Source organism: Balaenoptera musculus, chromosome 16, assembly GCF_009873245.2.
Source record: "Balaenoptera musculus isolate JJ_BM4_2016_0621 chromosome 16, mBalMus1.pri.v3, whole genome shotgun sequence".
NCBI classification, from domain to species: Eukaryota; Metazoa; Chordata; class Mammalia; order Artiodactyla; family Balaenopteridae; genus Balaenoptera; species Balaenoptera musculus.
Genome location: NC_045800.1, coordinates 28,272,922 through 28,300,213, shown reverse-complemented (window position 1 = coordinate 28,300,213; position 27,292 = coordinate 28,272,922). Strand labels below are relative to the sequence as shown.

The following is a 27,292-nucleotide window of genomic DNA, read 5'->3' as shown; positions in this document are numbered from 1 at the left end:
ATGAGCACCACTCTTCCCAGCACGAGGTCAAATAAGCATTATGCTTTCTTCCCACCTCCATACCCCACCAACTGGACTCGCTAAGATCCCTGACATATTTTCCTGGGAAAGAGACTACCTTCAGGAGGTAAAATGCTCGTATATGTATTAATGGAGCCCACGAAGAGGTATTCTGAGATGGTTTCCACTGGCAGGATTCTCTTTTCTGCATCAAGCATGTTTCTGATGTGAAAGCAGCTTACCTTCTTCTGAAGCTCATCTTTATTGTATCCTAATAGTTTTAGGAATTTCATTCTGGAGTCCTTCTCTAAGGTCACCTAAGGAACAACAGAACATAGAAGTCTCCATTAAATGAATGTGAAAGACGCTCTCCTGCAACAGCCGGACATCTGTGCCAGTGTACCCTCAAATGTAGTTCTTTGTACTACCAGAAGTGCCCACTGAGGCCAACACCATCTCTCCCTATTTCTCCCCAGACTTGATTCCTGTTGGGGTGTGGGCAGATGTGTTAACAAACCCTTTCCCCCTTCTGCAATGAGAACCGGACCTTCAGTTGACTTCCTAGATCTATTGCCCTGGTAACCTGAGAAGAGTAAAATGTCAGCTATGTTTCTAGGCAACACAGCTTGTGACTGGTAAATTGCATCTGGACTGGAACTATGTAAACTATACATAACTGATGTGGACACCATGCCATGGGCTTTCCTGATAGCAAGGACTCTTGTACTAAACAGATCCCTTGCAGGGACCCTAGAAGCTATGCTTTTGGAGTTTGTACAAGAGATATTGGCTCTTGTGGGCCTGGGGCTTCCAAGCCAGGGCAGCTAGCACACCAGCCTGATGTATATCTCATCTTCTTGCACCTGGGGAGCTGAAGAGGAGAACCCTAAGCTGCCTCATGGACTGTAACAAGGACTCCCACAGAAGAGAACCACCTGATGCTCCCTGATGCTGCCCTGCTGACAAGCTGTGGTTCCCGTCCCCTGTCCTTCTGAGGAGACTGATGCCAAGTTAGCCTTCAGTAGTCTTATGAGTCTAAACGGCTAGGTGAGAAGACTCCTAAGTGGAAGTTGCATGGATATAGTAAACGAAGTCAGCTTACCCACTCAGTGTTCCAGATACTAAGGGCCAAGGCTTCCTGAAGCCCTACCCTAATGGGTTAGCTGGCCTGGGCCCTTCATTTATCCCACACTGAACCATGAATTCTTACTATGATCTTTCTCATAGTCTCTCAGGGCCCCCTTCTTCTTCTATCCTCTTCCCCTGGAAATGTTCATCCATACTCAGCTTCAGGACCATCATGGACAGCTCTTGCGTAGCTTTTAAATCAGACTCCCCTCTGTCCTGTGGGCACCAATGTCTCCTTTGTTCAGCAGAGGAAAGGCTGAACTCCCGATTATTCCCTCTACTCTTTCTCACCCCACCATTCCTGGAGCTACTACCTGTATCCTGCTTATAACAATAGCATTATTTCTTACTATTTTCTTCCCACATCTTTTTCTAGCTTCATTCTACGGTTGATGATCTTCCTCAGATCCTTTTCTCCTTCTCAGATTCCTGGTATCGACCTTCATAAAGTTCTAGTATATCTGAAGCACAGACTCCAAGTTCTTCTCAGACCCTCCAGGACAGGCCCTGTCCTTCTTTTTGCACTCTACTCTATAATCCCAAAGATATGACTAATCCTCTCATTGCCTGTCCAGTTATTTCTTTCTTCAGCTCTCTCCTCTCACGTGCTCACTTCCTTTGACACGTAAAGCACTCAGCGTGGTGCCATAAGCAACCTGAAATTAAACTGACGCTGCAACTGAAGCCATGCCTCCAGAGTAGAGTGGGACTTGAGCCCTGAGTCCCACCACAATGACTTGCCTTGGGTTACCTGAAACAACTCAAAGCCTTCCAGCTGATCTTCTTCCCTTCCTTTCCCTTTCTTTCTTCTCCATTCCCATCACCTTAACTGCCCTGTGGCATGGCACTGTGAAAGCCTTCACCTTGGCTCTGGTAAAGTACGCAGGACATCAGCAACAGCAGAAAAAAGGCAAATGCTACTTGTACTCCTCAGTTTCCCTAGCCATAAATGGTCTCTGAGCCTCGGGTAAAGGGTGAAGATTTTGTGCCCGGGGTGGGTGCCATGTAGGAAAAATCCTAGCGGGGTTAGGGCCTCTGTAATCTGGGCCACGTGGTGGTTGTTGACAGAGGCTGGGGTGCCCAGCTTTGGAGAAACACTTCTGAGCAGCCAGCCTTCAGGCTTCCTACCTTCAGGAACTGCCAGAGCATCTTTTCGCTTTGCGGTGATGCTTGCTGGATCTTGTTCTGACAGTAATTCAGGAGATTTCCTGATCCCAGGCCCTCCTGCAGCTCAGCTGACCGCATGAGGAATTCAGGTTCTGTGGTGACCTGACTGATGAAGACTAGGCGGAGGCAAGGCTGTGGCACCTGATGGGCAGGGGTGCTGGGGAGGCCAAAGGTAACCAGCTTCCCCCCAAACTGGTGAGGAAAAACAAGAAAGGTTAAGGCAAAAATTAACACCAAGTCAGGATCACAGGGAAGGCTATCTATTGGTCAACCCTAGGATAGGAAAGCAATAATAAGAGAAGTCCTGGGGGTAGAATAGGATCAGGAATTCAGCAGTGAATGTGCCCCCATCCCAAAACCACTCCTGCACTTTCAGCACCATCAACTTAAAACTTCAGTACGTGGTACTCATCTTTTCCTCACTTGTCCTGGTACCACCTTTCTCCCAGTCACCTGGACTAACCTCCTTGGCATTATCACAGTCTTTTTACCCACAATAGCTGAGCAACAACAAAGTCTTCCCTCTTCTTGTTCAATGTCTCCCATGCCCAGTGCTAGCACGGGTCTTTTCCTCCTCCATTCCAAGCCTTAGACTACAACCCTATCCCTGCTGCCATTCAGGAGCCTGTACTGCTTTCACAAGGCCCTGGAGAGAGCTTAAGCTCCTCTGCCTAGAGTGCACAAAATCTTTCAAAATCAGGGCCAGACCTGCTTTTCCAGCACCTCTCTCTCTGTTCATTCATGTGATCACTCCGCATCTCCAAAGTGCCCAGTTCATTCCTGCTTCTGTGCCTTCACCCACCACAACCCCACCTGAGCATCCTTCTCACCAAATGAGGCACTTTATATAAAGCACCTGGCACAAAAGCAGAGCCCAGGAAAGTTCCTTTACTCCAGCAGTTCTTCACCTGGGCTGCACATTAAAACCACCTGGGGAGCTGTCCAAAGTCACCAGGCTGTACCCCAGGCAAAAAAATCAGAAGCTCTGGGGGTGGTACTGGGCATCAGTATTTTTTTAAGATCTTCAGGTTATTCCAACTGCAGCCATGCTTGACAACTACTGCTCTAGTCCCCAACCATTCACTACTACCCCCTCCTTAATGAATGTTCCCAGCCAGAATTCTTCTCCACTCTTACAGCACAAAATCTACATTACAGATTGTGCTAAACAGAACAATCTTAACTTTTGATTTGTATAATACTCGACAGTTTTACAAAGTGCTTACATATATTCTTATTTGAGTTTCATGTCAATTCACAAATACAAGCTCAGCAGGTACTACTATCCCTGTTTTACAGATAAGAACACTGAAGTCCTGAGTTAAATGACTTGCCCAAGGTTACCCAGCTGGTAAGAGACAGAGCTATGATAGAATTCAGGCCCCTTGACCTCAGAGTTCTTCACCTCTCATGGGGTTAAAGACGGGCATCATGGAGGCGGGTGGTATTTAAGCAAGTGACCTTGAAAGGCTGCAGTAGGATTCAATGTTCAGGAGAGAAGCTGAAGGGTAAGGTACAGGTGGAGGCAGCAGAGTTGAGTTATTCATAGAACAGAAAGTAGACATATGTAACTGGCGCAGAGCGAACACATGAGAATAAGGTGGGAATAAAAACTGGAGTAGGACTTGGCCATTTCGGGGGAAGTGGAAGTTGGACAACATCGCCTGTTTTAGTGCCTTTTTTTTTTTTTTTTAGTTCAGCAGAGAATTTTCCAGGGCAGGCAACTTTGTGCTGGATCGAGATGAGCTGGTGCAGGCCCAAACACTCACATAAGATGTGGTGCTCTGCCTCAGCCTCAACAGGTGGGTGCGTCTCAACTGGAGAGACGAGGGGCTGAAGTGCGTGTTTTGCCAGATCTACTGGCACCTACGTCCTAGGGGCATCCTGCTCCTGGAGCCCCAGCCTTGGTCATCCTACAGCAAGAGAAAGACCCTCATGGAAGCAATCTACAAGAACTATCATCGAATTCAGCTGAAGCCAGAGCAGTTCACTTCCTACCTGACATCCCCAGAGGTGGGCTCCTCCAGCTAGAAGCTTGTGGCCACACCCCGCAACACCTTCAAAGACTTCCGTGTCCCGTGTAACTGTTCCACAAGGCCCATCCCCCCAGCCACTAAGTGGCTTCCTGAACAGACAGTGTGAAGAAGCTGCCCGCTGCCCCAAAGGACCTGGGGGAAGAGGAAAGTATCCCAAGGTCTTTTCTTTCTGGCTCCAAAGAGAGTCTCCTCCCTTGGATCTGCAGAAAAAGCCTTTCCTGTGTTGCTGCCCCAGCCTCTTCCCTACACCGCTGGCACCTAAGCAGCAAGCCCGGCTGTGCTGGAGTCACCATCGTCTTCCTCTCCCCTACTCCACTGGGCTGGATGGCATGGACGGTTTGCTAACCTCTGTTCTCCTAGGGCATGGGAGGTGGTGGGTATCAAGTTCTCTAGCCTCTTCCTCCTGTTGTCCCAAGGAGAGATTCCCATTTCTCCTCGTCCCTTGTCCTAGCTGTGTCTCAGTGGACCACGGATAGATGGACTGAGGGTTAAGAGGGGAACGTTGATGGGGAGGCCTGCAGGTACTGTGAAAATCCTTCCCTCTGCTGTCCCCCACTGGGGGGGGAGTTGGGTTTGGAATGTGAGAATGGCACAATAAACTTGATGTTTAGGGCAGTGCTCCCACCCCCCCAAAAAACTGGAGGTAAATGGGGCTCTGTGTACATTTGGCCTTGAGTCTATAAGGCAATGGCGGGGGGGTCAAAGTTTCGAACAGAGGAGTGAGAGGATGAAATCTACATTTTTTCTTCTTTCCTGCTTTGTATTCATCCTGTTCTTTTTGTGTTTTAACCATGCCTGGACTCACTACCAGTCCAGGTATGTAGATGTGGAGAAAAATCAGATGGAATCTCAGGCAGTTCTCCATAAATGAGAGTTCTAAAGCAATCAATTCCTTTTAGACAGGACTGGCACAGCAAGCAGGGTGAAGGGGTAGAGAGGGAAGCTACAGCAACTCTCTGCTTGAGCAGTAAAGTGGGACCTGATCTGAGACACAGGCAGTGAGAATAAACCTCTTACAGAACACAGCTCCATGCTGGGCACACAGTAGGCTTCACACACACACACTACACTTACAGCAAATGAAACACCTGCTGGCTTTCTCATCCATTTGGGGGGTTTTTTCAGGGGAGGTATCAATGATGCTTGGGCCACTTGCTCTGGCACCTGCAACGGTGGGAGACGCTGGACTTTGCTAAAGGAAGAAGAGATCTGAGGGCAAAAGGACACCTGCATCACCAGTATGGAGTGGTGGCTTAGCCAGGAACTCTACCTACAAACTCCATTTTGGGAGGGATCCTTGAGATACCCAATTTGGCCCACAAAGGCAGGACTCTCATATTCCAGGGGACTGGTAGTGAGGATGGGACTCCCATGCAATAAGGCTCTTGGAAACCCTACTGCATTCAATGTCTACAGTGGAGTGTGGCACAAAATGGATCTATAGGAGGCAGGGAGGAAAGACGGTTCATACTTCCAAAATAGTGAAGGGTCCTAGCATGGAGGTCCAATTTCCCCAAAATACCGCTGGGAACATCCAAGAGCAAGAGTCAAGGTAAAGGCCTCCTTTGTATTGGGCAGGAACTAACATCCTTCCGGGAAGATGGGCACTGGAGCAAAGGTTCAGCCTTCCCAAACCCAGGGCTCTGGTCTCCCAAGTCTCCAACAGTCCCCACTTCTTTCCAGGCTTATGTCCTTCCCTCTCCTGCCAAACAGAGTCCCTTCCCGCCAGCATTCTCCACCAAGCCCTTCAAACCTTGTCAGCCTGTCTCATCTGCTGGACTTCCCAGCTCCTACCCATCACAGAGTATAAACTGATCCAGCCGTCGAAGGAGGCAGCAGAGAACACTGGAGGGTCCCGAGGGCACCACTGCACGTCAAAGCACCAGCTGCTCAGTGTGGGTAGCTTATACACCACCTAATATGAGGGAACACAACCATTAAGGAAACCTTGACTTAGGTAAGGAAACCCAGAACACATAGGTGCAGCCGGGACTCCCCTACCATCCCAGCATGCCCACAGAAGGGCCAGCCTACCTCACTGCTCCCCAGGTTCCAGCACAAGATCTGGTTGTCCTTGGCACTACTGAGCAGTAGCTCAGCGTCAGCCTGACTCCATGACACTGACAGGATCCCCCTAAAAAGGAAAGGAAAGAGGAACTAACATTTGCTGAATGCCTACTGTGAGTAGGGTGCCTTATGTATCTTGGATAATCTCATCCCCCCAAAATGAGCAGTCTGACTTCATTTTACAAATGAGGAAAATGAGGCTTTGGAGGAAATCAAGGAACTTTCAGCAGTCAAGCAGCCAGAACCCAAGTCAAATCCCAGAGCCTGTGCACTGTGCACTATACCACTCTGCCTCCTACAGGTCACTGAAGGATGGCCTGCTTCTCTTCCCTGATTGTAGGATAGGAATTATGAATCAACATGAATCAGGCAAGCACCCATCCCTATGGGTGCCTTTAGCCCAGGAGGGTAGTGAGGACCTAACGCTCAGAAGTCCGCAAGGGGCATGGCCCTTGAGTTAGAAAGAACAGACTATGGGGCTGCTTTCTCTGCTGTAGGCCCAAGACCTACAGCTTCAGAGGCAGGCCTGTTCACAGAAAAGACAGGAGCCAAGGTTCTCTTATTAAGAACTCTTGAAGAAGGCAACCTAATCACCTAAAGAAATGAGTACTGTCCTCAGATCAGAGCTTGGGGACTCTCCCAGGGGGACTAAACATTGGCTCCAGTATATTTCTCATGACCCTATCCCCACTCCCATCTCTGGAAGTTAGATGGAAACTCAGGCTCTTTTCCATAACCTCTGGGTCTAAAGGAACTCCTCTTGATTGGAGCTGGAACTAGACCTGGGTAACTATGTGTTCACTGGGATAGCTTTGAAGCCAGGGAGAATGTCTGGTAGCCAAAGTGAGGCATGCATTGCCTTCTACCCAGGTCATTTACGCCCCCTCCCTCCAACAAGGATGTGGATGGGGTTTGAGATGCTACCTGCTGTGACTCTCCAGCACCTTCAGGGGTGAGGAGGCAAAGCGCAAGTCCCACAGATGAATTACTGGAAGACGATCATCTTCTGAACATAGCACCAACTGGGTGGCTATGTCTGGGTGCCAGGCCAGGCCTGAGCAGTGCATCTGTGAACAAAGCAGACCCCAATGGGCAATGTAACCTGACTCTTCTGGTTATGAACCTTTTTTGTCCAGCTGAAATGGGACCTCTCCGAGGGCAGGTTTTATGTCTCTCCTATGTGACTGGGAACACCACAGCCATCGGGGAATCAGTGATGACCATAAGCAAGGAGCACCAGAAGCCTCCAGATCAGCTCGGTTTAGCTTCCCTCAGCTTTCACTCTCAGATGGAAATCTGCTATGAAGCTGAATCCACAGGTGTAACAGGCGAAAGCAGAACCCTGGCCTGGGGGAGAGCAGCTCCAACACGAGGCCTGAGAGAGACAGCAGAGCCCGAGCCTATATTCTGCCTGTATTCAACTCACCCTGCTGCTGTGATCACTGACTTTGATGATAGGTTCATTCTTCCTGAGATCCCACACGACTGCCTTGCCGCTGGGGTGAGCAGAAGACAGAATGTGTTGAACTTGACGGTTCCAAGAGACTGCCTTGATGTCTTCTGGGGGCTGCTGAGGCAGGATGTGTGGGGGGCAGGTTGAGGACAACCTGTCACCCCTGGACCAAGAGACAGCTGCTCTTCCACTGCTCCCAACCACCCACAGAAAGGCCAAGAGTAGACATGGGGCTATCCAAACCAAGCCAGTCTCGGGAAGCTGGGAGGGGAGTTTTCCAGAGAGGATGCTTTAGGAAACTGGTGTAGAAGCTGAGAGAAGGACAGATGCACTTGGGTTTTACTCCTATCCCAAAGTGCTCCTGAGAGGATAGAGTCAAGATTTTAAAACAGCCCTCTCGTCTCTGACAAGAGAGAGAAGGAGAGGAAAGAGGTGAGGGAGGGAGGGAAATATAGACACCCAAGACCCCCCGAGAGAATGAGGCAGAGAGAAAAGCCATTGATACTTTTAGGGCACAAGGTGTTATCAAATTCATACTGAACTTACCTCACGATACTGTAAGCATAAGAAACAAAAGCGAGGAAGAAAAAGATGGGCCCAGTTACAGACTGACAAGATAGGTACACTCAGAGACAGAGACACACGAGTCCCCCAACCGCATGGGGGAACCAGATACAAAGACAACACTGATCCTCCCACAAAAAGGACAAGGGTGGATCTGGGTGTCCTACTCTTGCCCCTGGTCAGCTAAGCTCAGGGCCCAAGCTTGCCTAAGCTATACTACGACAAACAGTACGCTCACGCCTTCTCTCAATATCTTTTACTCCCCTCACCCTTCTTCATTTGCCTTCCAGAAACCCCTAGGTCAGTTAATGACCACAAGCCACCCCCAACCCGTCCCCACCCGACTCCAGCTCTATTATCTGGCTGGTAGGCAGCACGTTAGTCTGTGGAGCTTTAGTGCCCTCCAGTGGTGAAGACGGAAATCTCCTGTGCTCTGGCTGCCTCCAGAATTCAACACTCCCCGGGAAAATCAGCTGCACACTCTTAAGCAGCAGCACCAGAAGGCTCCTCACCTGTGACTTGGATCCTGGGGTCATTGGCACACTCAGGTTATTCAAATCCCAAATGAAGATTTCAGAATCATTGGCCCCTGAGGCCAGGAGATTGCCCTGTATGAAGGAACAGGCCTTTGGAGACACGCCTCCCCAGGAAGAGATGAGAGCAGAAAAGGGGGAAGGAGACCCACATGTGGGGCTTCCACAGCCACCCCCACAACAACCCGGGAAGGGCTCAGAGTTAGAGACCACAGGTCACAAGCAAACGCTTCCTTTCAGATCTGTCGGCCGTGTCTGATTAACTGAAATGCAGTACCTGGAAAGGATTAAAGTCAAGGGCTCTGACAGCCCCCGTGTGCTTCTGTATCTGGGTAATCACAGGCTCCTTTCCCGAAGACAGGATGTGGGTCACATTGTATAGAGTAAGCATGCCATCGTCCCCGCCGCCTGCAATAACCCCGGAGCCTTCCAGAACCCCGTTGCCAAAGCTCCCCCAGATCAGCTTGTGAAACCTACAAAGAGGAGGAACTGGCATCAGCACCAACTCAGGTCCACGTCAGTAAGCAGGGAATGGGCATCTCTGTCAGCCTCCGCCATTACGCAGGCATCCCCACCCTTAGTCAGGGCCCGCCTGTCTCCCTCATTTCCCAGACGCAGAACAGAGGTCTCCTCTGCCTGGTCCTGCCCTCTGGCTGAAAAAATGTTCCATCTATGTTACACTAGAAGCCAGGAGGCCACTGCCATGGAGCTGGGGGAGGGGTGCTTTTTTTGTTTTTGTTAATATTACTGGATTTAATATAAACCCAGTGATAAACACTTCAAATAAATTACTTCTTAATCCTCCCAACTCAAATAACAACTAACACTTATTTTGATAACTTCCTACGTACTAGGCACTGTTTTAAGTGCTTTACATGTATTAGCTGATCAACAACCCCATGAGGTATTAACTCCATTTTCAATTGAGGAAACGAGGCACAGAGAAGTTGCGAAACTTCTGTATATACAGTTAGTAATTTTACTCCCATTTGACATCTAGGAAGTGACAGAGTCAAGGTTCAAAGTTAGGCCCATCTTATGCCAAAGCCTGAGCTCTTAACCATCATAAAATACTGTCTTCTATTTAGAGCAAGGTCCAAACTCTTCTACACCTGAATAGAAGCAGGTTCCTTAGGCCAACAGTTGCTGTCCCCTCTTCCCTCTTAAACTGGAAGTGAGAAAAGATCTAAGGACTTTCCCATCCCATGCCTCTCCCATGTGTCTAGTCCACTGGAACTACCATGTGGATTCAGTGGGCCAGCCCTAGAGACACAGAGGCACAAAGAATAAATGCACCGTTTGGGAAACACTTTTCTGGCTTTCTGAGCATCTTTCACACAAGAAAGAGATGGACCCTGGGCTCCCTGCACACAAGTATGGGTCCCCTGCAAAGCCCCTAGGGAAGGCATGTGAAATCCCCAAAGCCTCACAGGTGGTCTGTCCTCCGTTTCACTTGGCTATCCTACTAGACAAGGATATTTCCACAGCCTTCCGAGAAGCCAGATTTCACACTGAATGATGTCATAAGATCTCTAACTGAAATTACATGTTCCCACACCCTGGGAACAATCAGCAAAGAAATTGAATGGGGCGACCAGGCAGGAACCTGTTTGGCTAGTCATTAGAGCAGAGCCAATGTGTCAAAAGTGAAGAGCTGAGCACTAGTTCAGACCAGGTCAGCATCTGAACAAAAACAGCAGAGCTGAACAAACGGTGGGTCTCAAGCTACTGTCAGAAAGGCTATATTTTCTAAGGTTGCGCTGACCTTAACAGGGCAGAAGAATGTGTTCCATGCTGGCTCCAGAGGCTGCCATGTCATCCAGGGGCTAGAGCTCAGCATGGACAGAGGCAAGTCAATAGGATAGCCAGAGAAGCCTCTAATAGGTCACACAGGAAGCAGAGGTAGGTATGGCCATGGAAACTCACATGGGAATGCAGTGACCTCGGTATGGTCCGAGCACATGACATACAAAATCAAAGTAAAAAGTACCTGAGACCACATGGGAGTCACCAAAGGGTCGGAGAAGAGAGCCCAGTTACTTTAGAGTGGCTGAAATGCAGAATACGGGGTGTGACAAAATGATTTTTCTTTGTGTAAGCATGCAGAAAGTACATTCCTATTGTTAACACTTCACTAGTAAGGGTGAAACTGGAGCCCGAATAGCTGTGATAGACAACACCTGGGAGAGGGGGAACACCTGGGACGAGTCAGGCAAGGAAGGAGACTTGATCAATCATCTCTGCCCTGCAAATGGACACCCGTGTGTATGTGTGTGTGTGTGGGTGTGGGTGTGGGTGTGTGTGTGGGTGTGGGTGTGGGTGTGTATGTAGACAAAGAGAGAGCACACAAGCATGTGAGCAAATGTGACAAAACATTAACAACTGATGAGTCTAAATGAAGGTATATGATTGTTCATTGTACTATTGTGCAACTTTTCTGTGTTTGAATATTTTAAAAATAAAAAGTTATAAAACAAAAAAGATGGCCTTTGGCCTGCAAATAGGAACTAAGAGATTTAAGTAGAAGGTATAGGGAGACGAGTTTGTATAGGAAGGTGGGAACTTTGCAAACATGAGAATACAGGTGGAATTCTCTGCTAAAGAGCTTCTCAGGATAATGATGGCAATGATGGAGACCATGTGGCATCACAGAATGAGGGGTGGCACCTAAAGAAAATACAGGTTCCTTGATTCCCACCCAGACCTTGTGAAGCAGAATTTCCAGAGACAGGCCCTCAGAATCTACATTTCTAATAAGAGCCCCCCAGGTGATTCTAATAAGCTGCCAAGGTTGAGAACCTCTGTACTAGATACATCAGACTGCACACCAGCTTAGAACAATGGGAAGAAGTTGAATGCATAAAGATAGAACCAGCCCCAACAATCAACTCATGGCTATGCTCCTGGCAAAAAGAGAAAGACAAGGCTGGAGAGAATAAACTGAGACCTGTGAGATCAGAACATCACACCAGCTAAGCTCATCTGAGGCCAAGCTTCAGCTACCTTAGGATTAGGAATATGTGCTGTATAAATTCTTGCTCCCATGATTTCTGTACTTCTTTGTTTTGGATTTTGATTTTATTTGCTTAGTGAAGTTCCTTATGAAAAATCCCAACCTCATGTTAGTGGATTAAAGTGAAAATGAGTTTGTCCACATCCTGGCCAAAATAACTGAGGAAATCCAAGTTTCCTTAAAAGTCAGAGAGATGAGGGCAGTGCTCCAAGCTGGAAAATAAAGACACTGGGGTGGAGCGATGGCTGTCTGAGAGGAGAACTACTTTTCTGAATGCCTAGTATGCACCAGGCTACTATGTGCCAACTATGTTACTCAAATTTACAGTAGAGAAAACAGGGTCAGAGAAGTTAAATAATGTGTCTGATAGGACAGTAGATGGCAAAGCTGGGATTTGAACCCAAGTCTGTCCAACAACAAAGCCCATGCTCTCTCTTCTCTGTGATCTTGATGTCTCTAGAGAGGAGGCAAATCTTAGAAACAAGAAAACTAGGAGTAGTACCAAAACGATCTTTTACTACTTAGTGTTGTCCCTTACAAAGGCACCGAAAGAGGGGTCACAGTGCTCCCCAAGTAGCTAGAACTGAGATAAAGGTATTGGAAGATAGATCACCTACTTTCTCCATGTTACTAGAGGATGGGTCAGACATAGGTTACAGAGGCCACTCAGAGATCTGGAACCTCAGTGTAGACAGAGGTAGAGTGCAGCAAATCACCCACTGACCCCTGAACTCATTCAGCCATAGCAGCTATGTCCTCAACTCAAAAGTCAATACATAAACAATGTATTATTCTCCCAGAAAGCTTTCTTCTTGAGTGAGATTCATCTAACAAACCAAACATCACTTGCTTCAGTGCACATGCTAATCCATATTGATTCTGATTGCATCCAGTGGCATTTATCCACACACTCTCTTCACTCTATTTATAGCTTAAGGTTGTCCCTTATCTACACCCATACCAGTGTTTCAGAACATTTCTCTTTCAGTCAGGTATTTCTAAATAGATAATATTTCTCTGATACATCACGGGTTGAGGATAAGAGGATCTTCAGGATTCAAATGTGGTTGAGGCATGGGTCTGGTAAAAAGGGCAGGCAATGGAAGGGGGAAGACTTTGAAGAGTATGTTTAGTTAATAATAAAGAGATACAGAGAGGCGTTTGTTAAAAAAAAAAGGAAAAAAGGAAGGAGACTAAGCTAGAAAAAGGGAAGGAGAGATTGAAGATAAGACTTAAATTTGGAGTTCAGTAGGTTCTTAGAAGTCATCTTGTACAACCTCTTCTTTACATATAAGTGAGGAAACCTAAGATCACTGATGGAATTCAATGTGCCCAAAGTCACACAGTTTTAGCCAAGGTAGCAACCCAACACAACTGTGCTTTCCATTAAACTAAGCAGAAGATGATACAGAAAAGAGGAAAGCATAAAGCAAAGGATGGGTTGCCCTTTGTCTACCCTGATCGTCTTGGTCAATTGTCTGTGATGCTGACTTTTGAGTGAGTGACCTAACCCAGGCTGGAACGGAAAGAAGTGGGTGTCTTAAACCCTGGAGGGTCTAAGATGATTTCTTCAGTAAGGCCCCAACCGAACTGTGTCAAAGGTAATCCCTTAGGTCTTTGAGAATGAGAATCAATCTTTAGACACAATTACAGAGGTGGAAAAAGGAAGCTAACTGTACTATTTGTTTTGGTTGTAGTCCCCAAATTCCTGCAGGGTAGAGCAGGGTGTGAGGTGATGCTTCATGATTCCTGAATAAAGTACCAACATTTCAAAAAGGGTCCCTTCAACCTAGCTGGCTGCCAAACAAACAGATTGTTACGCTTGAAAAGTTCTTAAGGCACTAAGACTAACTGAAGACTAACTATAACTAACTGAACTGGTGGACATGATTGCTCCGTTTGGTAATCCAGAAGTTTCTAATATCACTCATTTATTCCACAGATATTTTTTCACCACCTAATGACAGGCACTGTTCTAGATGCTAAAGATATAGCAGTGAATAAAACAGACAAAAATCTCTGCCTACATGGATCTCAGGATTCAGTTTCAAGGTTTCTTAAGCAATTACATTGCCTCTTTCTTAGGAACTCCTAGCCCTAAGGAGCCACTACTGTGCTGAAGCTGCTGCTTGCCTGGTCAAAGAAAAGAGTTCTTGCGCTCACTGCCCCTTTTCTTATCTTCAGGAGTATAAACATTATTAAATTAGCTCACCCCTTTCAGCAGCCCTTTCCGAAATGCTTGCTTAGAGGTTAAGAATATCTCATCATTACTGGTAAACCCGCCAAGGCCTGCTCTTCAAAAGGTAAAGGTACTGGAAATACAAAGAAATGTTAAAAACTGCAAAATAAGGGATACTGTAACAAAGTGATATAGGAGCTCAAGAAAAGGAGAACAAAAACTAACTTTCATTATTAGGTTAAACCATGAAAAGAAAGAAGAGGGTACTTCTGTCTAAATATCTTAATCTAATCACTCAGATGGACCAAAAAATGCACAAGAAGATGGAGAGTTGCATTCTAGACCAGCAATCTCTAAAGTGGGATGGGCAAGATAATCCTCTGGGCTGTAAGAAAAAGATTTATATTTTTAATATTAAAAAGTAGTACAGTAATACATGTATATTATCTATACTGAATATATACTTGAGTACAGTGAATATTCACGTTTTTCCTGATTGTACAAAAATTTAGAGATCATTGATTCAGACTGTAAGCCTTATCTTTACACAACCTGTAAAAGAACAGTTGAATAATAGAAAGAAGGTAGGTTTTGGAGTAAGACAGGCCTAGACTTAAATCCTAGCTTCTCAGAGTTTTGGTTCTCTCCTACGTAAAATGGGAATAATGGTATTTATTGGTTAGGCTCATTTTGAGGAATGAATAAGATATTATACAGAGCCCCTAGCATAATGCCTGGCATGTATACATGTGCTTGGTGAGTGCTAGTACCCAGCCCTGTAAGCCTGCCAGAGCCATGAAATCCATGAGTGCCCAATTGGTGCCTGACAGCAATGAGGAGAGGATCATTCTTTCGCCTCCCACTGGCAGACAAGGAAATATTGTGTAAGGCTGTTATCTTCACAAGAGCCAAGGGAGGAAGGAGCCAATTCCTCTGCGTTCAGAGACAGATCAGGTACTCGTGGGTCCAGGCTTCTGTGAGGCGTCTCTATCACATGATTCTGCATGACGCTGCTGCCGCTGACCACAAAGGTTGGTGTGGGTGTTTTCAAAATCCTCTTGCAAAATAAACCCAGAGTTAACTTCTCTCCTACTTAAAGATCATTCTCCCCTCACTTGTCTCCTCATGAGCCCTGAGAAGCACATACTACTCCCGGGATTCCCCATCAGGGTCTACATCAGGATCTGCCCTGCATACCCATCAAAAGTTCAGACATAGTACCTGCTGGAGGCAGACAGGACTCCCTTGCGTTTCAAGTCCAGAGAGGGGTCCCTGAAATCAACCTCAAAGATTTCCAATGTGCCATCTGTACTAAAGGAGGCATCTAGCTGCTGGGCAGATGTTCCTAGGCACAAGAAAAGTCAGGAAGAGGCAGCATATGAGCAACAATATATGCATGGATTTGGGGTATAAATGGTTAAGCAGTAGAGAAGAGGAGAGCAGGAGAGGACTGGATATACCCTTTTTCAAATGGTAGCTCCAAAGAAAGCAAGAAAGCATGAGGTGCTTAGCCTTAATCCAGAGTCCAAGGTTGCCCCCAGGTACCCAAAACTCCTAACATCCCTTTGCATATGCTGCTAGCCAACCCCAGATTTCCATGACTCTAAAATTTCCTCTGAAGCACAATAAAGAACCCTGGATACTAAGTTTCCCTTCAACCTATGTACTCCAGTGGATCCTCATCCACAGTATCACCATACCTGTGGCCAGATACACAGGGTACTGGCTAGCTGGGCTCCACACTTGTACGGCTGGCCGCTCAAGTTCCTTCAGCTTCATGGTCTGTCCTGTAGGTGGCAGAAAAGTGACATGGCCCTCAGCCTACTGAAAATAGAAACCAGCAAGCTTAAGGGCCAGATCAAGGGAACACCTGTGGACATGAGAGCTTGTTTCTCTCTCTCCACCATAGAATGGGGCATTTGGGGGCAACACAGGGTAACAAATACATGACCGTCTGCAGATCTGTAATGACAGTTCATTTTCCCAGTTACTGAAATCTAATGCTTTAAACCCTAAAAGATATTCAAACACACTGGTTGCCACAGGCCCAAGGGTGATGATAACCATCAAACCAAATAACCTCTCAGTGACCCTATCCAATCCCTTGGTTTTAAACATCATCCATATGTCGATGACTCCCAAATTTATATCGGCAACACAAATCTCTCCTCTGAGCTACAAGTTCTTATACACAACTGCTAATCAAATATTTCCATTTGGATATAGTAAAGATACCTAAAAGTTAGTCTGTCTAAAATAGAATTCTCTATTCCACCATCTCGCCCACCCATCTGTTCTTCCTTCAGTTTTCTTCATTTCAGCAAATGGTACCACCACCCAGCCAACTGATTAACCCCTAAACCTGAAAATCACCCTAGATCCCTCCTTCTCCCTTATTCCCTTCTAATCCATCATTAAGTCTTCCAAATTTTGCCTCCAAAATATATCTTAATCGGTCTATTTTTCTCCATCTTCACCACTGCTCTATTTGAAGATACTATCATCTATCACCTAGATTACTGGTCTTCTCCCTGCTACTCATCCCTGTCACCCAATTCATTCTCTGCATAGCAGCAGGAGTAAACTTTTAAAGTCAAAAATTGGATTTTGGGGCTTCCCTGGTGGCGCAGTGGTTGAGAATCTGCCTGCTAATGCAGGGAACACGGGTTCGAGCCCTGGTCTGGGAGGATCCCACATGCCGCGGAGCGGCTAGGCCCGTGGGCCACAACTACTGAGCCTGCGCGTCTGGAGCCTGTGCTCCGCAACAAGAGAGGCCGCGATAATGAGAGGCCCACGCACCGCGATGAAGAGTGGCCCCCACTTGCCGCAACTAGAGAAAGCCCTCGCACAGAAACGAAGACCCAACACAGCCATAAATAAATAAAACCCAAAGTTAAAAAAAAAAGTTAACACTGAACTTGATGGAGTAAACTTGGGACCCACTGTGACCTGCTTGAGCAAGCCACAGCCAGGTTAGTCTTGACCTACCAAAACAAAAGTTTTATTACTTAATAATCTCAAATGTACTCTCCAGCTTGAAGAAAGTTTAAGGCTGCCAACTCAGCCAAGATTTCCCGGGGACCTCTAAACACTTCAGGAATATTCGGACAAGATCGTACATCATACTACACGGTCACCAGTGCCACCTGCTGGTCAACACCATTTTTACGTTTCTGGAGAAAGGTCTCTTAAGCGGGAGCTGCAATTAGCCGTGTGCACTTGACGTCCATATCTCATTTAATTCTCACAATGGTTCTGGGCGGCCAGTACTGATACTATCCGCATTTTACAGAGAAGAAAACTGGCTAGGCCAAGCTGTGCACCCCAACAGCCTCCAGAGCCCAGTGCTTTTAACTATTATACCAGTCTAAACTAAACTCCATGAAGTGTTTAAACCCCAGCCTACAAATTGGGAAGATGGGCTTTTAATCCACTTTGTTCAAAGACATCTGTTCACAGAAAAGGTCCCCGCTGCGGTCAGAATGCCGGGGGCCGGAGGCGTTAAAAGTGGGAGAGCTATGACCAACTCAATCAAGAGCTGGACACGCTCGTGCAGTGAAAGAGGATGCCAGCTACCCTTGGCTGTCCACTCGCTCCGGAGGATGGTCGGCCTCCCCCGCGGCGCGCCGGCGTCAGCACTGACAGGCCTTCCCGCCCAGGCCAGACGCAGAGACCCGTTGCCGACATTGGGCCCAAGCCAGGTCAGGGCCCAGGGCTGATGGGGGAGGCGCCAGGGCGGCGCTGGAGAGAGGCCGTCTTCGGGCTGAGGCACCCGGGCGCGGCAGGGAGAGCGAGCCGAGTGCAGGCCGAGAGCAGGGCAGGCGTCGTGGGGTCCCCTGAGAGGCACACCGGCAGGAGCCCCGGGAGCGGGGCGGGCCGGAGTCCCAGCGGAGGGCGAGCGCGCCCCGGCACCCTCCCGAGAGAGGGGCGGCGCTCGGGGCCCCCGGCACAGCCTCCCCTCTCAGCGGCCCCGTACAGGCGGGAAAAACCAACCTGCGCGGAGAGCCCAGGCCAGGGGTCTGGCGCGGCGTAACTGGAGCCGGAGCCGGTCTTCTCTCAGGGCTTTGGAGCTCAGGGGGGCGCTGTGGACGGCGGCTGCGGAGGGCCAAAAGTAGTCCTGGCCCGCAGGTCCCACCTCCCACACGCGTCGCCAGGCGCCGGGCCCAGCACCCGGCTGACCCACGGAGAACGTTCCCTAATAGGATTATAGCTTTTAATCGGGCCTCCCTCACCTGTCCTGTGATTGCGCAGTGGGTCAGATCCTGCGACCAGTAAGTTCTGGTCTATTCAATTTGAGTCAGGCTCCGCGGGCAGCCTCTGAAAAGGGAAAATAACTCATTATTTACTTATTGAAGCGGAGAAGAACCGGCCCTAGCTCCAGGAGCTCTCAGTGGAATCCACTTAGTTGAAAAGGTAAAAAGCAATCTAGGCCATAAATGGCGGTGAGTGACTTTCTGCAGCCCAGCAACAACTGGTGCCCCCAACCGTTGGTTGAACTAATTAAAAGCTATAGATGGGCGGGGGGCGAGGCACCAGGGGCTTCCTGGAAGGTTTCAGGGACGAGACAGGTGTCATACGTTGGGGCTTCAAGAAGATAGGTGAACTCCCAGCTAGGAGGAAGGGGCCCAACCGGCTAATAGCGCCCTGGTGTTTCCCATACCAAGAATGAAAGGGACTACAGTTGGGGGAGTGGGCTGGATTCAGATTGTGGAATACCAATTCAACAATGCAGGTAATTGGGAGTTACTGAAAATTATGGGCAGATATGCAATAAGATTATATCAGACTAGCAATATGGATCACCGTGCAGAGAACAGAGCTGGAGGCAGGGAATCAAATTAGGAGACTAATAGAACAATCCAGGTACCAGGTGATGAAAGCCTGGATTAACATAGTGGCAATGATTGTAAAAGAAAGCTGGACAGGCTCTTGTGACTGATAAAAAGTTGGAGGGGGGGGGGGTGATCATATATATTTTTTATATTGATTGAGGGAATTATGGCATTTCCAAATAAAATGTTCTGTAGGCAGCTGAAGATCTTAGACCTAAGTTATTTGATTTAAATTTTTAATTTAATGCATGAATTCTACCACCATATTCCAGCCTGATATACCCCCAAAGATGGTGAGCTGGTTAATCTTATGACTTATGACATGGTCCCAAGTCATTGTGACACAGCTCTAGATTTCCTTTTCACGTGGACATGGGAGTTTTGAACTCAGGACAGAAAAGAATTTAGGGCATTGGTGGTGCCTGCCCACTCTATGTACTAAGTATTTCTTGAACTTCTTAGCACAACAGTGGATGAGAAACAGGGTTGAAAACTGAACCTCAGGCAACACCTCGAAGTAGGGAATGAGGCCAAGGTGTCACTGGAGTGCTCTGAAAGAAATCTGAACCAAAGGCATAAGGTCACAGTTTCAAGTAGGACATGATTTAAAAAAAAAAAAAAAGTTATATAAGTGCACCCTTCTCTCAACCCAGACACCTTAGAAATTCTTTTCACCTCGTTTTACAAATGCCAGTCTCCTCTTCTAGGTAACTTCTTGAAGGCAATTATTTTCTTGTTCAACTTTATATCCCCAGGACCTATCAGTGTCTGATATATATTAGGCAGACAAACGTTTGTTAAATGATTATCAAATGCTCTAAAGGACAGAGAATGAAAACATATAAAAAGCAGTGGAGACCTTCAAAGAGAGGCATTTCAGAAGAAGTACCCACTCCCTGATCTCATAAAGGTCTTTCACTGCCTGAATACCACTAAAGGACCCCTTATTTAGCATGAATGGACTTGCTTCTACAGATCATGTTGAATGTATGCTTTCTTATGAGACAGGTTTTCAGGCAATATCATTGTAATTTAAGAAAATGTCCCTAAAGGGAAGAAAAGAACATAAATTGGTTCTCTTTACAACAGATGCATTGAAATAGACCCTCAGGGCTTCCCTGGTGGCCCAGTGGTTAAGAATCAGCCTGCCAATGCAGGGGACACGGGTTTCAGCCCTGGTCTGGGAAGATCCCATATGCTGCAGAGCAACTAAGCCCGCGAGCCACAACTACTGCGCCCACATGCCACAACTACTGAAGCCTGCCCGCCTAGAGCCCGTGCTCCGCAACAGAAGCCACCACAATGAGAAGCCCACGCACCACAACAAAGAGTAGCCCCCACTCACCAGAACCAGAGAAAGCCCGCACACAGCAACGAAGACCCGACACAGCCAAAAATAAATAAATAAATAAATTAAAAAAAAAAAAAAAAAGAAACAGACCCTCAGAAACATGGTTTTTCTCTTTCTAAGGCTATTAGAGGAGCTTGGAGGAATCATTAAGGTAGTGAAAGCCATGTATAGGTTCAGTAATAAGTCAATGACTATCCTCTAATTAATAAACATAGGTAATGTCAATTTATCAATTTATAAGAGTCTAGGATTCAGAAGTTGCTTTGGAATACATATTTTCTTTTTTTAAATTGAAGTATAATTGATTTACAATGTGTTTTTAATAAATACATACTTTTAAAAAAATTAATTATTTTTGGCTGTGCTGGGTCTTTGTTGCTGCGCACGGGCTTTCTCTAGTTGCGGCGAGCGGGGGCTACTCTTCGTCGCAGTGTGCGGGCTTCTCATCACGGTGGCTTCTCTTGTTGCAGAGCATGGGCTCTAGGTGCATGGGCTTCTGTAGTTGTGGCACACGGTCTCAGTAGTTGTGGCGCACAGGCTTAGTTGCTCCGTGGTATGTGGGATCTTCTCGGACCAGGGCTCAAACCCGTGTCCCATGCATTGGCAGGCGGATTCTTAACCACTGCGCCACCAAGGAAGTCCCAAATACATATTCTTATAAGAGATATAAGATTAGAGGCAATCACAGCCCTAGGCCAGTCCCAAAACACCTATTTATCCTATAATATACTTGAAACATGTTAGAATATTGTTTTTTAGCTAACCACTTATTATTAAAAAGGTTTTTTATGGGAAATAAATCTTGCTCCAACTTGAGAAGTCAGGAACGTATCTTCCTTCTTCCTCAACTCTGTAGATGGGGAAAGGAGCTACCCTTACCACCTGCTGTACAACTGGAACCCTCAACTACTTTTCCCAGTGAAATTAGCAAATCAACATCTTCTTGTGCTTAAGCAGTGGCTATTCCTGGGGAAATGAGGCACAGATACCACAGTACTGAGTTTTATTAGCGATTTCATTAAGGTAAAATCTCTAGGATTGAGGGAGTCAGTTAGGGGGCACAAAGCCCACGAAGCCTCCTCAGATCTCATAGTGAACCACCGGCTCAGGTTCTTTGTTGGGATCGCCACCTCGTTCCAGGTACAGATTATTGTAAGGATACTGCTTTGGTCCCTAAGAAAAAAACACAGGTCAGCAAGAACAACATATATCTATGTAGCCAATACCTGGCTACACCCCACTCTGAGTGAAGAATCACACACAGTAAATGGGTACACGGTAGGCTTTGGTCAGACCCAGCTGGGCTAAAACAGCAGGGACAGCACTCCTCTTCCCCGCTCAGCCCAAGGCAGAGAGAAAGCCTAGATTGTAAGAGAAGTGGTGCCTACACTGTGTGTGTGTGAGTGAGAGTGAGAGTGAGAGAGAGAGAGAGGGAGGGAGGGAGAGGGAGAAAGGAGAAAGAGAGAGGGAGAAAGGGAGAGTGTGAGGGAGAGCTTTCTAAATGAGACGATGCATCCATCCATCCCACTCTCTCTCAGGGTCGAGACAGACTCAATCTCCTTTTAAGTCACTCAGCCTCTAATGGTTCCACCACTAAAGTGGCCTAGCAAATGAGGCGTGCAGGAGCAGCAGTGGGGGAAAGCACAGAGGAGATACGGCTCGGACGTGCTTTAGGGGCTGCTGGCTTTACCAACAAACAGCTGTCAGAGAACACAGCTCAAGGGGAGGAGAAAAGGGTGATGTGCTTACAGAACTGAAAAATGGAAGAGCCACACTGTGTTTCTTGCTCTCCTGAAGTGAAGTGAGCGCTCACACCAGCCCTATGTGCACTCTCCAGCCTGGGGCCCCTGGGGCTCAGTAGGAAGGCTTGTGTCAGTGCACACAGACACACACGCTACTGTTAGGACATTGATTATCTCAGCACAGGTAGCACTGTGCAGCCAACTGCAAACAGCAGCCTCCTGCTTTCAGTTCCTTTCCTCACAATCTACCCTGTAGACTACTCCCAAATTAATCTTCCTAAAAACCTAGGCTTCATTATGGCATTCTTCTGTTCAGAAGCCCAACATGGCTCCCTGCTGCCTCGAGGCAGACCAAGTCATCCCTGTATCCCCAACCCTTAGCATCTTCTGTACCTGGTGCGTGATAGGGGCTTCATAAATATTTACTGAATTAGTGCATCACTATACCATCAAGTCCAGATCCCTTAGCCATGCAGTAAAAGGTGCCCAACCTAACTGATCAAACTCACTTCACAGTATTTTTTTTAACACAGCAGTTTTGACACCTGATTTCCCAGGACATCAGAATTACCTGGGAACTTGTTAAATATTGATTCTAGAACCCCATTCTGAAATTACTGAATTAGGCTCTCCAGGAAGCGGGGCTCAGGAATCTGAATTTTTAGTAGGTCTCCAGGTAACCAATGCAGCTGGTTATCTAGGAACTATTTATAAGCCTATTCCACTCCAGCTAACTCACTGTCCTCTTCCTTCATTCTATTTTCTCTCGCCCCAAATGTTCTCTTCAACTTCTCCCCACCATCTAAAATATATGTATTTTAGCATCTAGCATAATCCTTCTCCTTAACAGCACCTGATACCCCCAGCATACACATTCACTACACACATAGATACACAAAAACTGTGCCAAATTCCTATATATATGTTCCAATGTTGCTCATGTCATGTATCTAAATTTTCTTCTTATCCAAATTAAACGTCCTTAAAGCTAGACAGTATATTTTCTTTCTTTTTTTAAATTTATTTACGTATAGTTGATTTACATTGTTTGTTAATTTCTGCTGTACAGCAAAGTGATTCAGTTATACATATATATACATTCTTTTTCATATTCTTTTCAATTATGGTTTATCACAGGATATTGAATATAGTTCCCTGTGCTATACAGTAGGACCTTGTTGTTTATCCATTCTATTTATACTAGTTTGCATCTGCTAATCCCAAACTCCCAATCCATCCCTCCCCTACACCCCTTAGCAACCACAAGTCTGTTCTCTACAGACAGTATATTTTCTATGTCCTTTACATTCTCTAAAATCTAACTGCCCATGCTTGCAGTAAACATTTAATTGCTTCCAGTACCCTATAGGAAGTGCCCTTCACACCAACAAAGGATAAGCTTTCAACTTGAGATTCCTTGACTCTACCTTAAAAGATCACTTGCTGAAATATTATTGGTAAGTACAATTCCCCAAATGGCAACTCTAAAGACTAGCTGGCTTCTCCATTCTCATTCCTCACCTAGTCCTACAGTTTCTTCTCACTCAGACTGATCCAAGATGCAGGCAGGAGCAATGCTCTGGTACTTGTACCAGGCCAGTGGGTAAGACCCTCTATAGGCCTTACCAGGAAGTCAAGCTTGGTATTGGCTGGATCCCTACTCCAGAGACTTCATTCCCTCAGGAAACAAGGCTAAGTAAGTGTGGCTGAGGGAGCACTTCTCAGATACTCACCACAGGCTGGTAGGTGGGGTAAGTCTCTCCCACCCAAAACATGAACAGCATGAAGGCCACGAAACCGAAGAGGTGCTTACACATGAGATTCCAAGAAACAGGAGTGGGGGACGTGTCCACACGGTTCCTGATATACATGTCTAGGTCCCAGTGCATCTGAGACAAAAAGGCAGATCACTGTCACATACTGCTCTTCCTGCAAAAGGCATGCAGTCCAGAGTGATTAGAGCCTCACAGAAGGCTTGAAAGGCATTCTACCGCCCTGGGCAATATTCTGAGAGCCACATCTGAGATATTGTAGCCCACAGTACTGGATGCTGGCTTATGTCTAGGTTCTGCTGACCAGAGACAGCTCAGTCATAGAAGTTCACAACTCTTACAATACAGAGCTTTGACTCTTACAATACAGAGCTTTGATTACTCCCAGACATCCCGTTCCACACAACACACAGGGAACATCAGATCTCAGATTGCTGGACCTCGCTTCCTTGGGCAGAAAAACTTTACTGTTACTTGGGCAGAAAAGTGCCATTTGAGCTACAGAAGACATAGGGAAAAGGAAGGAAGGTCAAATGGGATATGATTCTCTCACCGGTTCACCCCAGTTCAACCGCAGGTCTGGGTGGTCCCAGTCATACCATGGATCCCTCTCCTGCTGTGAGCGGTCAGGGAGCTTCGGGTAGTCACCATACCTGAGAGACAGCAAGAACTTCTGGACAGGGCTCTGAGCAGCCTCACTCAGACAATTCACAGTCTCCTCATCTCAGAGATGAGAAACCAAGTGACAGAGATAACTGCCTCCCCTAAGGACAGAGGAACTGACCTTCAAATCAAGATCTCAATTTTTTCCCTGAGGTGTACATATTGAGAAATGCTGAGTTAAAGGGCCACTGGTAAATATCCCAAATTTCCCCCCAAAAAGACTGTGCCAGTTTACATTCCTGCAAACGGTATAAAAGAGATCCATTTCCCTGAATGCCTTCCAATACCAAATTTAAAAATGTTATTTGATAAGTGAAAAAAAATCTCAATTTTTACTCACTAAGCACAGAATAACCGAAGAAGTCCAAATTGTCATTAAAAATTTATGTCAAACTCTGAAACATTTTAACATATGTAAGCTTTTCTTATCTTCATTCAACAGAAAGAAGAAAAGTCATGCAATGTTATAATGTTAGTGCTGGAAGGGAATTTAACAATCACTCTGTTTCCCCCATTAGACAGAAAAAGAAACTGAAGTTCAGAGTCTGAACCTAAGATCGCCCAGTTAATTGGAATAAAAACAAAAGGGTACATATTAGAAAAGCACTTTTCATAGCAACTGTGTTTTTCAACCACAGAGTTGACATACATCTCCAAGTCTCAAACACCTCATGGGTCTTCTTGATAAGCTGGATTTTTCCCCAACAAAACCAGGTTCAACTTATACAGACTGCTACCGAGGCTGCTCTTGTCCACAACACAATAAAAGACATAGGAAATGATGACAACTAGACATGTGTCACAGAAAGTGATTGGAAAACAACAAGACGAATAGGAGCTGCTGAAACCATGGCTGAAAGAGTGATGCTAGGACAGAAAATGAGGGTGATGGTAATCAACTCAGACAATTAACCACAGGGATGTTACGGGGGTGCGGGGGCAAAACCATCAACTGGGGTAAGGGAGTTGGCTATTTAATCTGCTTTAAAGTTGCTACGACTTCCACAGCGCTAACTGCAAAATATTTCTTAAAAGAGAGATATACATGTAAATATAGAGTACTCTATCTACAAATAAGGTTCTCATGACAGGAATCCAGCTCTAGCCTGGTCACGTGCCTGGATGACAGCACCTGAGCCCAGCAGATGCTCAATCTAAATGAAACCTTGCGCTCTGGATGGAGCCAAAGAAGGTTCCTGCTATTCAGGGGTCCTCAAGGGAGCTATTAAAACCTCAGCTTCCTCATTTGAGGAAACAGCCTGAGCCAAGGAGAAAATTGAAGTCCTCTCGGCTGCAGCTGCTCACCCATCCCCTCCCACCTCCCTCCACGGAGAAAAGCGCCCACACCGTCGACTCTGAGGGGTCACTAAAAGGTTCGGGGAAAAGGGTCAGAGTAGAGCTACCCAACCCAGCCGAACTTCTCCCATCACTACCCAGGTGCGAGCAGGCCCTATCTCACCCCATGCCATCATCTGGGTACGGCTCGTAGTCTTCCACCCGCATATTATACTTCTTGGCGGCGGCAGCCCGTTCTTCTGGGGTCCTGGGATAGGGTCCCGGGAGCATGTCCTTGGTAATGTGGGAGGCTGGAGAGCAGATGAGGGCACGTCAGAAGCGACCCCATTCCTCCTGCCACTCTGAAGGCTTCAAGCTGCGGTGGCTGCAGAGACCGGAGCCCGAGGCTTCGAGGGACCAGCAGACCCTCCACCTGTTTTTCTGAATACACCAACTCCACCTCCGCCCTTGCCCGGACTCGGCCGCCGCGGTATCCACAATACCCACCCTCCGTCCGACGCACCAAACCTCAGGCACCCCCCTCCCACACTGAGGCCTCGCCCGTTCTCGCGGACCTGTCCGTGCACCCATGGGCACCACGTTTCGGGATGCCCTTTGCAGCCATCGGACTCCCAGGACCCCCGCCCTGGCCGCCGCCATCTTCACCTTCTTATTTCACCCCGCACATGCGCAAAGACCTTGTCACGGCGGCTGAGCCGGGCCAAACGCGACAAGGGAGAAAAGTCTTAAAGGTTCAATAAGGGCGGGGCTTAAACGGTGCTAGGAAGCCAGAGGGAAGATGAGCGGTTGGATAGAGGCAGAGAGGGAAAGCGGGAAGGAGAGAAAAACAAGCAGGTCACTGCTTTGACATTTCAGATTGTTATGTCCCTTTTCTACCTCAGCTGACTTAGACGCATCCAGGGATAACGGGCACTCAGAACCTGAGCATCTCAGGTGGACAGCTGACCCACCTACCCCAGGACCGGTACAAGTAAAAGGAGCCTGTCAATCTCTTTTCTGACTGCTTGCCTTTTTCCTCTCCTTCACTGGCAGTTCCTCCTTCCATCCCCAAACGTGATCATTCTTCAAATTCAGCCCTTGGTCTTGTTTGTTCTTGTTTTGTTTTCCAAATTAGTTATCTCCTTCAGTTAGATGCACGGTGCAACACACAAATTGGCCCCGAACTGGTTCTTTTTTTGTTGTTTTATTTTGGCTGCGCGGCTTGCGGGATCCCAGTTCCTCGACCAGGGACTGAATCCGCGCCCTTGGCGGTGAAAGCGCTGAGTCCCAACCACTGGACCACCAGGGAATTCCCCCAAACTGGTTCTTCAGTTTCAGTCTCGTGTTTACATCCGAATGTCCCAGTCACCTCAACCCAACAAATGTAAAACCAATCCTATCATCTGAACCCACCTCAGATTTGCTAGAATTCGCTCAGATTTACTAGGACTTGGATAAATACATTTCAAGCCGAACCACAATTAGCGAACACTAGCCTAACAAAAGAATTGGGGGGG

General features: G+C 47.0%; 2 protein-coding genes across 6 annotated transcripts in view; both read right to left on the bottom strand.

Annotated features, from left to right (window-relative positions):
- The window catches only part of SEC31B (SEC31 homolog B, COPII coat complex component), a 31,534-nt gene extending 13,269 nt beyond the window's left edge, over positions 1-18,265 (bottom strand). For 2 of the 5 annotated variants that reach the window (XR_005016826.1, XM_036828767.1), the window contains exons 1-13: positions 18,134-18,259; positions 15,841-15,927; positions 15,362-15,485; positions 9,226-9,421; positions 8,928-9,023; positions 8,398-8,406; positions 7,825-7,968; positions 7,323-7,465; positions 6,366-6,465; positions 6,085-6,246; positions 5,406-5,540; positions 2,257-2,487; positions 243-317 (exon numbers count right to left, since the gene is read on the bottom strand). Coding sequence is in view for 4 of the 5 variants with exons in the window: in XM_036828767.1 (XP_036684662.1) it covers positions 243-317; positions 2,257-2,487; positions 5,406-5,540; positions 6,085-6,246; positions 6,366-6,465; positions 7,323-7,465; positions 7,825-7,968; positions 8,398-8,406; positions 8,928-9,023; positions 9,226-9,421; positions 15,362-15,485; positions 15,841-15,919 (1,494 nt within the window). In the remaining variant the exon portion in view is untranslated. Of the gene's footprint in view, positions 1-242; positions 318-2,256; positions 2,488-5,405; positions 5,541-6,084; positions 6,247-6,365; positions 6,466-7,322; positions 7,466-7,824; positions 7,969-8,397; positions 8,407-8,927; positions 9,024-9,225; positions 9,422-15,361; positions 15,486-15,840; positions 15,928-18,133 lie in introns of all 5 variants that reach the window. The other 3 variants (XM_036828770.1, XM_036828769.1, XM_036828768.1) reach the window with 3 other exon arrangements.
- Positions 18,266-21,311: 3,046 nt separating this feature from the next.
- On the bottom strand, positions 21,312-26,496 carry NDUFB8 (NADH:ubiquinone oxidoreductase subunit B8). Its single transcript, XM_036829536.1, has 5 exons — positions 26,351-26,496; positions 25,960-26,086; positions 24,391-24,490; positions 23,799-23,954; positions 21,312-21,496 (listed from the first exon to the last, which is right to left on the bottom strand). The coding sequence occupies exons 1-5, from the start codon at positions 26,433-26,435 to the stop codon at positions 21,404-21,406; spliced, it is 561 nt and encodes a 186-aa protein (XP_036685431.1). The 5' UTR covers positions 26,436-26,496; the 3' UTR covers positions 21,312-21,403.
- Positions 26,497-27,292: the final 796 nt, after the last annotated feature.

Coding starts and splice junctions, on each gene's coding strand:
- NDUFB8 (XM_036829536.1), bottom strand. CDS start 26,435: ATGGCGGCGGCCAGGGCGGGGGTCCTGGGAGTCCGATGGCTGCAAAGG. Junction 24,491..25,959: donor TACCCAGATGATGGCATGGG/GTGAGATAGGGC, acceptor GCTGTCTCTCAG/GTATGGTGACTACCCGAAGC. Junction 23,955..24,390: donor GGTTGAACTGGGGTGAACCG/GTGAGAGAATCA, acceptor TTTTTGTCTCAG/ATGCACTGGGACCTAGACAT.